Consider the following 15,115-nt stretch of genomic DNA (forward strand, 5'->3'; position numbering starts at 1 on the left):
GAGGAAACGGGCGTTGCCAAACGATATCTCGCATAAATGGGGAAATGCGTTCTTGACTGCACCACCTTATCCTGTAATACTACAAGGAAGCAACTTGGTTTCGTAAGTGACGGTTGCAATGAGTACTTGACACTTCGAAGAAACTATGGAACTATATCTTTAATTACGAGTACATCAGATTCGTACAGATATAAAAATCCTGTAATCTGATATCGTCTTGTCAGAAAAAAGACCACCGTTCTTGTAATTAGCCGTGAAGTTAACTGATTGGTCAGTTACTTAAAAGGAAACAGATATATTTTTCCATTACTGTTCTTCCAACGAGTATTTAGATGTCATTCTGTCTCAGTACTGACTTATTATCGCACACACACTGTCACGCGCTCGTGGGTCGCACACGCTGCAGCAGAATGCGTAGTTCGTTGCTTGCCTTCTCACTGCTTTTGGTAAGTAATATTTGCTGTTTTCGTCGGGTGTCCATATTTTTAACACTTGGGCTTCTGAATGCTAAATGTGAATTCTCTGTTTCTATTCGCACCAAAATGATTACTTTTCTGCCTAAAATTGTGTAGTGTAAATTCTACGTATTTAAACGTAAGTGAAAACGATTCGATAAGCTTCACAGTTCTTTGAGTTGCTAATTGATGTATTCATTTTTCTACTGCGACACACGACCGTCAATAAATTAAAGTTAAAAGAAAGAATTTGTTAACAAATTTCACCAAAGTGGTGCGCCATGCACACATAGATCATTTTGGTACATTTTTTAAAAAACAGTTTTGTGAGGTCTGAATATCTTGAGAAATGTTCTCATAGTAATTGTACAAGTAGGCAAATGGTGATTTGTAATCAAAATGACACTCAGGAAGAAAGATTTTCTAAGACTTATAATTCGAACTGTTAAGAAAAGCTTGTTTTGTAAATAAAACCGCCTTTTCTTGCTGTAACATATTTTTCCCCGAAATGAATATTATTGGGTATTATGGGCCATATAACAAAATGTAAGTTTTTAAATAAATACAAGTTTCTGTGATTCAAAAACAAATTAATCTGCTTGTATATCAAAAGTACGAGATAATAAAAAGCATTTTTCATCCTGTGTTCGACTGTACCTGACACAACGCGTTACACTTCCACATCTACATCTATATTTATACTCCGCAAGCTACCCAACGGTGTGTGACGGAGGGCACTTTACGTGCCACTGTCATTACCTCCCTTTTGTGTTCCAGTCGCGTATGGTTCGCGGGAAGAATGACTGCCGGAAAGCCTCCGTGCGCGCTCGAATCTCTCTAATTTTACATTCGTGATCTCCTCGGGAGGTATAAGTAGGAGAAGCAATATATTCGATACGTCATCCAGAAACTCACCCTCTCGAAACCTGGACAGCAAGCTACACCGCGATGCAGAGCGCCTGTCTTGCAGAGTCTGCCACTTGAGTTTGCTAAACATCTCCGTAACGCTATCACGCTTACCAAATAACCCTGTGACGAAACGCGCCGCTCTTCTTTGGATCTTCTCTATCTCCTCCGTCAACCCGATCTGGTACGGATCCCACACTGATGAGTAATACTCAAGTGTAGATCGAACGAGTGTTTTGTAAGCCACCTCCTTCGTTGATGGACTACATTTTCTAAGGACTCTCCCAATGAATCTCAACCTGGTACCCGAATTACCAACAATTCATTTTATATGATCATTCCACTTCAAAACGTTCCGCACGCATACTCCCAGATATTTTACAGAAGTAACAGCTACCAGTGTTTGTTCCGCTATTATATAATCATACAATAAAGGATCCTCTGGACTGAGGTAATCCGTACGACAGTTCTCAATGCTTCTTCAAAAATTTTTATGGAAAACCATACTCTCAATTTCTTTTCTTTGTTAAATCTGTGAGGCAATTTCAAATTTTGCTGCCAATTCAAGCCAACTAGCAGCATTAGCCTGAAATATAAATCTCCGATGTGTGCTATAACCATTTCTTCGTAAATTTCTTCAAATGTTCATTTGGAAAATCCCATCTGAGGTGTCGCAGATGTCTGCTTCGCTACAACGATTATAATCTCCTTTGAAGTGTGGTTCTGAACATTAAAACTACCTGCAGCAGTCCTTTCGGTCATTTCGGTTTCCAAAGCACTTGAAACCGCCTGCTTCATTGCACTCCCCGACCTCTTCCGTCGACCTGCACCAGTGGGATTCTGCTTCAACCTTGGCACTATGCATTAAAAGCAAAACTAAAACATTAGTTATGTGGTTGAAAGGTGGCTACACTGAGCCACAGCGCCAGAGATCGCGCCAGAGAGTATTGTTCCGCCGCCTCCACTGGCAGTGATTATTGAGAAGTAGCGGCAGGCAGTTCTTGCCGAGAAGTTGTGGTGGACACTGCTTGTCGTGAAGTAGGAGTGGAGATGTGGTAGTAGGGAGTATTTGTTCCATGTTTTATGCAGTTATTTGATGGGAGAGATAGCAGATGTTATTCTAATGGAGATATTGTAATGATCAGAGTGCATTTCGTCAATATATATGAAGGTAATAAAACGCTATGTTCTTTTATTATTTGTGTGTCTCAAATAATGCATCATTACAGGTTCAGTCAACAAAGCATCTGGCTTGTGTTCTTGTATTAGAGTGTAATTTTGGTTTTCTTGCACAATTATAGTATTTCTAATTTTCTTTTATCACGTCAATATAATTGGTATTTAAAAATTCTTGTCTTGTTGAAGAAGAACCGTGCCAGATGTGTACGTTGAGTCACACTTCCACACAATAGCTACACTTGTGCCTTGTTGGCTTCGTAGGTTTTATAGTTGCTGGGGACTTAATTAATTAATTGTATTAACTGAAATTTTCATTTCATTCTTTGTTGTTGTTTCATGCAGTCAGATTGCGTACAAATACTAGTCAGGGCCAGCCGTTTACGAGACTTGCGTAAACGGACTTACAGCTACTAAAAAATATTTGCATTTTATTTAAATTAAGCCCCCATGCATGGTCCATACCACCCGACTTCGTTATGGCCCATACTATCCGAGTCACACTGCGCATTAAAACTTATCGGAAAGAGAAACCGGCTGCAGCGATTAGAATTTCATTATTACGATGGAATCTACATTACACTACTTAAATAATACATAGTAATATGATGATATTACTGCTTTCCTCTGAAAGTATAAACCGATACTGAAAATTACCCGTTTAGCAGCTTTGATACTAAAAAACAAGTGAAATTTAGCTGTGACACAAACTCAGCAGCACTCAAGCTGTATCAAATGGTAGAATGATGTTTCCATTTCATTCAAAGCACTGCATGCTTCCACCGTTTTGCGACAAAACCGAGAAACACCAAGTGGCCCATACTCAAATGGTTCAAATGGCTCTAAGCACTATGGGACTTAACATCTGTGGTCATCAGTCCCCTAGAACGTAGAACTACTTAAATCTAACTAACCTAAGGACATCACACACATCCATGCCCGAGGCAGGATTCGAACCTGCGACGGTAGCAGTCGCGCGGTTCCGGACTGAAGCGCCTAGAACCGCTCGGTCACAAAGGCCGGAAGGCCCATACTACACGCAGGCCCACATTAACTGCAGTTCTCCTGTTCCCAGTGTTCCGTTAAGACGAGCAGCTGGGCTTGCCTAACGCTATTTACTCTAATTCATAAATCTCAGTTTCCTATACTGAGGTTTTGATTCACTCACTAATTGTAATTCTGGCAGAGACAGCAAAGGACCTGGAAGAGCAGTTGAACGGAATGGATAGTGACTTGAAAGGAGGATATAAGATGAACATCAACAAAAGCAAAACGGGAATAATGGAATGTAGTCGAATTAAATCGGGTGATACTGAGGGAATTAGATTAGGAAATGAGACACTTAAAGTAGTAAAGGAGTTTTGCTATTTGGGGACCAAAATAAGTGATGATGGTCGAAGTAGAGAAGATATAAAATGTAGACTGGCAATGGCAAGGAAAGCGTTTCTAAAGAAGAGAAATTTGTTAACATCGAGTATAGATTTAAGTGTCAGGAAGTCGTTTCTGAAAGTATTTGTACGGAGTGTAGCCATGTATGGAAGTGAAACATGGACGATAACTAGTTTGGACAAGAAGAGAATAGAAGCTTTCGAAATGTGGTGCTACAGAAGAATGCTGAGGATTAGATAGGTAGATCACATAACTAATGAGGAGGTATTGAACAGAACTGGGGAGAAGAGGAGTTTGTGGCACAACTTGACAAGAAGAAGGGACGGGTTGGTAGGACATGTTCTGAGGCATCAAGGGATCACTAATTTAGCATTGGAGGGCAGCGTGGAGGGTAAAAATCGTAGAGGGAGACCAAGAGATGAATACACTAAGCATATTCAGAAGGATGTAGGTTGCAGTAGGTACTGGGAGATGAAGAGGCTTGCATAGGATAGAGTAGCATGGAGAGCTGCATCAAACCAGTCTCAGGACTGAAGACCACAACGACAACACTAACTGATAATCCTATGTCATATGCTATCCAGTGATTTAATTCGAATTTTTATTAGGTCCTGTTAAATTATATTCTGTATAAAGATTGTACTAAAATGTAAGACACGTCAATGAATATAATAATACATGGGCAAAAAGAGAAGAAAAACAAATAATACTGTAAATAATACAAATACAGTTCTACATTCGATGTTTCACGAAAACCACAGTGTTACAGGCAATATACATAAAAGAAATAAAATATTACGTACTTTACTATACAAATTAGATCGTTTGTAACGTAACACATCTTTTACAAAGCTTATAGCTCCAGAAATTAATTTCATTTGTATGCATTATGATTTATGAGAAATTGTTTCACTTTCATCTTGAATACATAAGGGTTTTCGTTGTCTTTTCTTATATTCAGTGGGAGCTTGTTGTAAATTCTTATCCCAGCCTGGGTAAGTCCTTTTTATTCTATATGGAGAGTTACTGAAGGCTTTGCTTCTGACTCGTGGAATAATTGTGAACATCACAGTTTGGAAAAGTTTCTCCCTGGATACAAATATCGCCAACGAGCAGATGCACTGACTTATGAGTGCCAATCCCCAAGTGCCTTGAATTGGTGCTTACAGCACGTCCGATTTGAAACATCACAGATCAACCTCAAAGCTCTTTTTTGTGTTTTGAAATTTTTTCCTGTTTTGCAACATTTCTCCAGAATACTGTACCATACGACATTAGAGAGTGGAAATATGCAAAATATGACAACATTATTATTTCCCTGTAAACACAGGGTGAAATAGCTCTAAGGGCAAAGCATGCTGAGCTACCATTCCTTCTTAATTTATTGTCCATTTGTATTTCCAAAAATCTTAAAAGTTTCATTTAGTTTCTGACAATTGATGTCTATTTGAGGAGCTTTTAGGTTGTTACTTGCTGCCTGAAGTTGCATTAAATTTATTTTTGAGAGGTTTAATGATAGACAATTTGCTGCAAACCATTTCTTGACTTGTTGCGTTATTGTTTCAGTTGTAATCTGTGCTGAGGATTTCAAGCCCTCGGTCGAGATACCTGTATCATCAGCAAACATTAATATCTTTACATATTTACTTACTGACGCTGGTAGGTCACAATGCACACTAAGGAGATCAGTGGTTCAAGGAATTAGCCATGAGGAACACCGTTTTTAATAATTCCGCACGAATTTTATTGTTTCACCTATAATTTTCGGAGGCTATCACTGCTCTTGTAGTTCTGGTCTTTAGTCCAGAGACTGGTTTGATGCAGTTCTGCATACTACCCTATACTGTGCAATCTTCTTCATCTCAACACTGCTCTTGATATTCCTTAAATTCATACGCAAGTAAGTTCTCATGCTGTCGGCTAAGTACTCATGTTAGCGTTTTAAAATGAATAAGTACGAGGGGTGTGAATTCAGCTCTCACATCTACTGAATGTGTAACAACAACAACGCTGTACTATTGTACATATAAGTAATTTTTTTTCGTCTGATTTTTCGACAAATTAGTGTAATCGATGTACTGATTTCATTTCTTTTTTGTTTCATGTCATTGTGTTAAGAAAACTGTAAACAAATTTCAATGTGAATATTAATGTTTATGTCAAATGTCAAACAATATTGTAACAGAATTGAAATGTAGGAAACGTTGAAACTGTTGTAAGATGTTTAAAATTGTAGCTGTGCGTCTGGTCCATACGTAGGCAATGTGTTAGAATATGTAGAATGTAAAACCTCGGGTGAATACCCTGTCTATAAGGGAGCGGTAAAAGGTGGACGGCAGGCGAGCGCGGGAAAATGCACGTGGGCACTGTACGGCACAACGGGCTCAGCAGTAGTAGTTGGAGTTTGGCATTGGTCTGAGCAACACGTTCTGGAGCGAGGAGGTTCTCCTGGAAGACGTAGTTTCATTGAGCCTCGGGTATGCCGTTCCAACGCCTATACAGCATGGCAAAATTCCATAGGCACTAAATGGAAAAGTATTGCGACGCTATGGAGAAATAAAGTGCCGATACATCAAGAGCCATAGCTGTGGTTGTATGTGTGCTCTGTGCCTCGCCATCTCGCCGCCTGCCAATCGCCGCATCGATACGAACAGGTCAAAACTTTTAGTACTGTATTCGTATGGACCAGTGTTACTTTTGTTCCATACTGTTGAATAACAACTTAAATTTTACCAGAACTTTCCTATCATTTAATTATCCTCACAACTAACCTAGACAGGGTCCTTTCCAAATGTTGTGCAATCCGAGTGTCCCGAGATGAAAAATTAAAGTTTGTGTTAATAATAATTACCTGCAGACCTAACTATGTTAGAATGGTGTTTAAAGAACTGTTTTGTTAATGAACCAGTAAATGAATAACGAAGGTCTGACAAAGTTGGAAGATAACTTTAATATTGATTTAGTACTGAAGTTTAATTATTTCGAGACAGATATAAAGGTATTTAAATGAGTAGGAAATAAGATAAAGAGAGTAGTAACTCATATATTGGAAATCCTGAGCGCATAATGGTGTCAGTAATAATTTTTTTTATACAGTGATCATAAGAGTTTCAAGGTCCCCCCCCCCTTTTCTTTATTCATTTGAATTCTGAAGTGTTCTAAATTGATTTGACCAGCAAAAGTTGAAGTCAATACAAAATTCGAAATTAATCATTGTTTTATCTTTATGAAAATTGACAATTTGTTTGTGGCTCGAAATTACTATTTCTAGGGTAACCTATGCCCGATTTTAATCAGATCAATAGACAGTTCGAAGTTTGGTAGTATACATTATTGTGTGGTGTTATGTATTCATGGTTTTTCCATATCAGTACAGAAAGTGAAACTATCAGTTCAATAGATTTTCTAGTTCTAAAATTCTACTATATTATGTAGTATTATTACTTGTTGCGTTGCACGAATATCTGCCAACTTGTACAGGGAAGAAACTCAGTTATTGCCTAATTAGGCTGGCGACCGTATTATTAACAAATTGGTAGCATCTTCTGTGTTGCTTTTTGTCCGTCCTGACGTGTAGTTGTATTTCGGACTTACTTGACGTATCATTGTTATTACAGAGTGGGTGTAAGTCTGATTTTGCCACCATTCAGGTACACACGGTCAATATATATACGAAAATCCTTTCTCACAAGGTGAAGCCTGTCAACTTACCATAGTACAGGCTTTAATGAGTATCGTGTGCCACGCGCGCACGTTACAAATGAGGGAAACTTTTGTAAATCTGAATTCCTATCCCATGATTTTTCGATGAAGGCTAGTTTTCTTGTCACGTTTGATTACAGGTTAAGTGTTTTTGGTTCGAAACGCTATCTATAACGCCATGGACTATGCCACGGTACCGACCAGTGAGGGGTAAAAACTGCAACATCGTATGGCAAATCTTCCATTACCGATCTACAGCAACTGCTGGTCTTCGATGTTAACTTCTTATTACAACTTTTACTACGAGTAAACGAATATTTGATTGACGTAATTAGTGTATTCTGTGTCCTGAATAATGTTTGAACAACGTCCGTCTGGCGTACCACATAGTGCGTTACTTCGGGAGACTGTGAATTCAGCCAGTAACACATCGTGTCCGAGGGTTTGTAAAAGTACACTACTGGCCATTAAAATTGCTACACCACGAAGATGACGTGCTACAGACGAGAAATTTAACCGACAGGAAGAAGATGCTGCGATATGCAAATGATTAGCTTTACAGAGCATTCACACAAGGTTGGCGCCGCTGGCGACAGCTACAACGTGCTGACATCAGGAAAGTTCCAACCAATTTCTCATACACAAACAGCAGTTGACCGGCGTTGCCTGGTGAAACGTTGTGTTGCCTCGTGTAAGGAGGAGAAATGCGTACCATCACGTTTCCGACTTTGATAAAGGTCGGATTGTAGCCTATCACGATTGCGGTTTATCGTATCGCGACATTGCAGCTCGCGTTGGTCGAGATCCAATGACTGTTAGCAGAATATGGAATCGGTGGGTTGAGGAGGGGAATACGGAACGCCGTGCTGGATCCCAATGGCCTCGTATCACCAGCAGTCGAGATGACAGGCATCTAACCGCATGGCTGTATCGGATCGTGCAGCCACGTCTCGATCCCTGAGCCAACAGATGGGGACGTTTGCAAGACAACAATCATCTGCAACAACAGTTCGACGACGTTTGCAGCAGCATGGACTATCAGCTCGGAGACCATGGCTGCGATTACCCTTGACGCTGCATCACAGACAGGAGCGCCTGCGATGGGGTACTCAACGACGAACCTGGGTGCAAGAATGGCAAAACGTCATTTATTCGGATGAATCCAGGTTCTGTTTACAGCATCATGATAGTCACATCCGTGTTTGGCGACATCGCGGTGAACGCACATTGGAAGCGTGTATTCGTCATCGCCATACTGGAGTATCACCCGGCGTGACGGTATGGGGTGCCATTGGTTACACGTCTCGGTCACCTCTTGTTCGCATTGACGGCACTTTGAACAGTGGACGTTACATTTCAGATGTGTTACGAACCGTGGTTCTACCCTTCACTCGATCCATGCGAAACCCTACATTTCAGCAGGATAATGCACGACCGCATGTTGCAGCTCCTGTACGGGCCTTTCTGGATACAGAAAATGTTCGACTGTTGCCCTGGCCAGCACATTCTCCAGATCTCTCACTAACTGAAAACGTCTGGTCAATGGTGGTCGAGCAACTGGCTCGCCACAATACGCCAGACACTACTCTTGATGACCTGTGGTATGGTGTTGAAGCTGCATGGGCAGCTGTACCTGTACACGCCACCCAAGCTCTGTTTGATCAATGCCCATGCGTATCAAGGCCGTTATTACGGCCAGAGGTGGTTGTTCTGGGTACTGATTTCTCAGGCTCTATGCACCCAAATTGCGAGAAAATGTAGTCACATGTCAGTCCTAGTATAATATAGTTGTCCAATGAATACCCGTTTATCATCTGCATTTCTTCTTGGTGTAGCAATTTTAATGGCCAGTAGTGTATTCTTGATCTACTCTGTATAAATGGAGAACCAGAACTGCCCAGACAAAATTCCGGAGGCTGCTGTGGGATAATTTTGATATAAACGCCTTGTTACAGAGAAATAATCATGGTTTATTCGATTTATTACCACAGTTACCTTTGTTTCCGTAAAAACATCTTCGCAACACAGGAAAAGCTTGTAATACGCAATCTCCAAAATGTGCAACACAAAACACAGTGTAGTACGCAGACGAAAAAGTAGCGTGACGTAGTTGCCGTCTCTTGTGACACTCTTCCATTGCATTCGATGAATCAACAGGTGAAGTGCATATCAGCCAGCACTTCAGCAGTAACCCTATCCATAACATTGTATTATCACTGTAAACATACGACCCACGCTGCAGGGAAAGCAAACACGTGACGGAAAAGAGCACTACTGAACGCAATCTCGAGGGTGCGGGGTGAAGTGGGCGTTACTGTTGTCGACAGCAAGTGGCGGGAGTGAATGGAGCAAGGGTGTCTCAGACGAGAGGCGCAGCGCGTGCCATCGACATTTCTACTTCTGGGCAACTATTTTCAGTGCAACACAGATACAAAGGTAAATGATGGTATGAAATCAAACGGAATGCAAGTACTCTGTAACGAGCCACAGGCAAAAACGTGTCTCCTGTATTAAAACACTCAGAAAATGCTAATGAATATGTTGTGGGTTGGCAGGAGAGCCAACACCGGTTTACTAGAGGAAGCCGAAAGGCACGCGTTTTAGGTCACGCAGGGTGGCGTGAGGTCTGGAACAGGACAAGGAAATTAGACTTTAGAAAAAAAGGACGTAGCTGGTGGAATACTTAACTTTAATCCATAAATGATGAGCGTCGCTCTTGACGGTACATGTTTTACAGTATCAATAGTAACTGGTAATGGCGCCTTGCTAGGTCGTAGCAAATGACGTAGTTGAAGGCTATGATAACTATCGTCTCGGCAAATGAGAATGTATTTTGTCAGTGAACCATCGCTAGCAAAGTCGGTTGTACAACTGGGGCAAGTGCTAGGAAGTCTCTCTAGACCTGCCGTGTGGCGGCGCTCGGTCTGCAATCACTGATAGTGGCGACACGCGGGTCCGACGTATACTAACGGACCGCGGCCGATTTAAAGGCTAGCAAGTGTGGTGTCTGGCGGTGAAACTACATTCCTCCCCCGCAAATCGGCGCACGGTTGTGGCATAAGGCTTCCGCCCGCCGTGGGGAGGACCCCATGTTGACGTATGCGACGAGGTGGGGAGCCTAACAACAGGCGAGGCTGTGCCACCCGCACCCTGCCATTGGGACCGCGGGGAGCTAGGAAACGCCTGAAAACCTGCTCCAGGGTGCACGCCAACATGCGGTGTATGCGCCCGCAGAGAGACAGGAGGGGCCGAAGGGTCGACCTCCATCGGGCCGGGGCACCCGACGGGCGAAGACGACATATGGTCCGGAGCGGGCAAGAGTTCCATGGCGGAGGACAACTGGTCACGGGAAGCGATCTGCGGCGCGAGACCCTGGGAGGCGCCCGGCGGTTGCAGCGACGCGTCCACTACGGGCGTCGCCGGCGGGAGAACAGGCGGCGGCGGCGGCCGCGCGTCGCCATGGGGCAAACTGGAAGACAGCGTCGGTAACACCTGGGGCTGAGGCGAGACAGTAGATGGGTTCCCAGGGCGCTGACCGGACGGCACCGTCGCTGAAAGCAGACGGAGAGCGGCAGATCCCGTGCGACGACAGAGGCGCAGCTGATGGAGATGCCGACGCACCTCACCAGAGGCCCCCAAAACCAGATACATAGCCCGGCCGAGGCAGCGTAGAATGCGCCCTTCGAGCCAACGCCGTGAACCTCGATAGTGGCGGTAGTAGACAACGTCGCCCGAGGCAAAAGCAGGTGTCTGCCGCTGCACAGGAACCTGATGCGGCGGATGTAGCAAAGACATCAAGGTGCGATGAGGGCGACCGTGAAGCAACTCAGCCGGCGAGCGACCATCTCGGAGCTGAGAGCGGTGCGAGGATAAAAAGAGCAATAACGCGTCCTCCCGAGAATGCGACTCTTTCAACTTCAACATCTGTGACTTGAAAGTCCTGACCAATCGTTCAGCGGCACCGTTTGACTGTGGCGAAAACGGCGCGGACGTCAGATGTTGAATACGATTGGCCTTGCAGAATGACTGAAATTCTGCGGACATGAATTGTGGGCCATTGACGGAAACAATAGTCTGTGGAAGACCTTCAATGCAAAAGATAGCGGATAACCCTTGGATGGTGGCAGCTGACGTCGTGGAAGACATCCGGACAACAAAAGGAAAATTACTGAATGAATCTACCACAACCAACCATCGAGCATTACAAAATCGATGTGTAAGCGTTGCCAAGGAGAAGTGGCTTTTGGCCATGCAAAGAATTTCCGCAGTGGTGCTGATTGTTGTTTGGCACACACCATGCAAGAAGAGCATATATTCGTAATCGCGGCATCGATTCCGAACCAAGTACAGTGCTGACGAGCAAGTTGTTTCGTTCTCACTATACTCCAATGTCCTTGGTGGAGAAGCTGTAAGACAGAGGACTGTAACGAACGTGGGACCACGACCCTGGACTGATCATTATCAGAACGCAACAGCAAAACACCACGTCGTACAAAAAGTCTCTCCTGGTGAGCAAAAAATCGGCGAACCAACGGATCCCCGATCCGTGACTTTGACAAGGGCCATTGCGTAGCAACAAAACGCAGAATGGTAGCAAGGACAGGGTCGGCAGCTGTGGCTGTAGCTACACGACGAAAATCAATCGGAAACGATTCGACCACGTCATCGGTTTCCGAATCAATGAACATGCAAGCAAGTTCGGAGGAATCAAATGCTCTATCCTCAGCAGCAGGCAAACGGGACAACGCATCGGCGTTTCCGTGCTTAGCAGTGGACCGATACAAGATATCGTAGTGGTACTGCGAGAGGAAAATAGACCAGCGAATGAATTTCTGCGCTGTACGTGGAGGTACAGGCTTAGTGGGATGAAAAAGCGATGTCAAAGGTTTGTGGTCGGTGCTGATGGTAAAGTGACGACCATACAAGAAATCATGAAACTTTGTAACACCAAATACGAGAGCCAATGCTTCTTTCTCGATCTGTGAATAATTTCGTTGCGCAGACGAGAGCAATTTGGACGCAAAGGCAGTAGGGCGATCGTGCGAACCATCTTTGTGCGCCAGCACAGCACCGATCCCGAAATCCGATGCATCCATCATCAACAAAAGGGGCTTCCGGGGATCGAATGGCGTTAGGCAAGTATTGGAAAGCAACGCCGATTTCAACTGGCGAAAGGCGCGTTCGCACTCCGTCGTCCAGACGAACGGAACACCTTTACGGCGTAAGCGATGAAGCGGAGCTGAAATGGAAGAGGCCTGTGGAACATATTTGTTATAGTAATTTGTTTTTCCCAGCACACTCTGTAGCTGCTTCAAATTCTGCGGCGAAAGCAAGTCTTGTATGGCACGGAGGTGCTCTGGACTGGGATGGATGCCTTGGGCATTGAGTACATGTCCCAGATAGGGTAAGTCACGAGCAAAAAACACACATTTGTCCTTCCGAAAGCGAAGACCATTTTGCCGCAAGACCTGAAATAATGTTCTGAGATTGGCTATATGTTCTTCTTCCGTCTGTCCGGAGATCACAATATCGTCCAGATAGTTTGTTGCAGTAGGGACCGACGCACAAACAGTTTGTAGATATTGCTGAAACAATGCAGGGGTGGATGCACACCCGAATGACAGTCGTTTGAATCGATACAAACCAAGGTGCGTGTTAACCACCAAAACGCGCTGGGATTCTTCGTCCACCGGTATTTGCAAGTACGCATCTGCTAGGTCCAACTTCGAAAAATATTTACCCAGGGACAGTTTGTCAAAAAGATCTTCCGGGTGGGGTAAAGGAAAAGTTGCAATCACTAGTTGTGGATTCACTGTTGCCTTGAAGTCCACACAAAGTCTCAATTTTCCGGAAGGTTTTGGCAAAATTACTAAGGGTGATGCCCAGAGAGAAGCCTGCACATGTTCAATTACACCTTGTGATTCCAAATCATGTAATGTTTTTGCGACCTCATCACGCAATGCGTGGGGAACATTGCGCGCTCTGAAAAATTTCGGTTGCGCGTTGACTTTCAGTTCCAAATGTGTTTTATAGTTCTTAGCGCAACCGAGGCCCGGTCCAAAAATGTCTGCAAAGTCTTCACATAGACGAGAAACACTGTCGGAAGGCACAGTCTGGTTCACTGATAGGACCTGATTGACTATAGACAAGGTAAACAACTGAAATAAATCGAAACCAAATAAGTTCACTGCAGAAGAAGAATGAAGGACGTAAAATGACACAAGTTTTGTTTGTCCCTTGTATGTTGCAAGAAGGCTGCACTGTCCTAACACAGGGACCTCGTGACCTGAATAGGTAGTTAACTTAACATTTGCGGCATGCAACGGAGGTGAACCTAGCAGTTTGTAAGTGTCTTAACTGATCAGTGAAACTGCAGCCCCAGTATCGAGCTGGAATGGTATCATTTTGCCGTTAATGTCCAAGTCCACAAAAAGTTTATTGTCCTGCTGACGACAAGAGCGACTGTCTCGTGCAACGTGAACTGACACTGGTACAAAATCACTTGCAACTTGACGGGAGTTCTTGCGATGTCGACGCACACTATTTGTGGGATGAACACAGTCACTGTAAGAGAGAGTGGCACTGGGTGGAGTGGAATGAACTATATGAATTTCCATGGGCAAAGTTTCGCGAGCCTGAGTATCCTTGGTTCGATTCCGATTCCAGCGTGAAGCAAAGGGCCTGGAATGGTTTTGAGCTTCCGATATGAGCTTTTTCTGGCAAACACTTTGAACATGTCCTTTTTTATTGCAGTAAAAGCAAATACACTCCTGGAAATGGAAAAAAGAACACATTGACACCGGTGTGTCAGACCCACCATACTTGCTCCGGACACTGCGAGAGGGCTGTACAAGCAATGATCACACGCACGGCACAGCGGACACACCAGGAACCGCGGTGTTGGCCGTCGACTGGCGCTAGCTGCGCAGCATTTGTGCACCGCCGCCGTCAGTGTCAGCCAGTTTGCCGTGGCATACGGACCTCCATCGCAGTCTTTAACACTGGTAGCATGCCGCGACAGCGTGGACGTGAACCGTACGTGCAGTTGACGGACTTTGAGCGAGGGCGTATAGTGGGCATGCGGGAGGCCGGGTGGACGTACCGCCGAATTGCTCAACACGTGGGGCGTGAATCTCCACAGTACATCGATGTTGTCGCCAGTGGTCGGCGGAAGGTGCACGTGCCCGTCGACCTGGGACCGGACCGCAGCGACGCACGGATGCACGCCAAGACCGTAGGATCCTACGTAGTGCCGTAGGGGACCGCACCGCCACTTCCCAGCAAATTAGGGACACTGTTGCTCCTGGGGGATCGGCGAGGACCATTCGCAACCGTCTCCATGAAGCTGGGCTACGGTCCCGCACACCGTTAGGCCGTCTTCCGCTCACGCCCCAACATCGTGCAGCCCGCCTCCAGTGGTGTCGCGACAGGCGTGAATGGAGGGACGAATGGAGACGTGTCGTCTTCAGCGATGAGAGTCGCTTCTG

General features: G+C 44.4%; 1 protein-coding gene across 1 annotated transcript in view; it reads left to right on the plus strand.

Moving 5' to 3' along the window:
• The first annotated feature begins 333 nt into the window (after positions 1 to 333).
• Positions 334 to 15,115, plus strand: part of LOC126092310 (uncharacterized) — a 157,850-nt gene continuing 143,068 nt past the window's right edge. Inside the window, exon 1 of the mRNA XM_049907835.1 lies at positions 334 to 446. Within this exon, the coding sequence (XP_049763792.1) occupies positions 411 to 446 (36 nt within the window). The 5' untranslated portion in view covers positions 334 to 410. The remainder of the gene's footprint in view (positions 447 to 15,115) is intronic.

This window comes from Schistocerca cancellata, chromosome 7 (assembly GCF_023864275.1).
Source record: "Schistocerca cancellata isolate TAMUIC-IGC-003103 chromosome 7, iqSchCanc2.1, whole genome shotgun sequence".
NCBI classification, from domain to species: domain Eukaryota; kingdom Metazoa; phylum Arthropoda; class Insecta; order Orthoptera; family Acrididae; genus Schistocerca; species Schistocerca cancellata.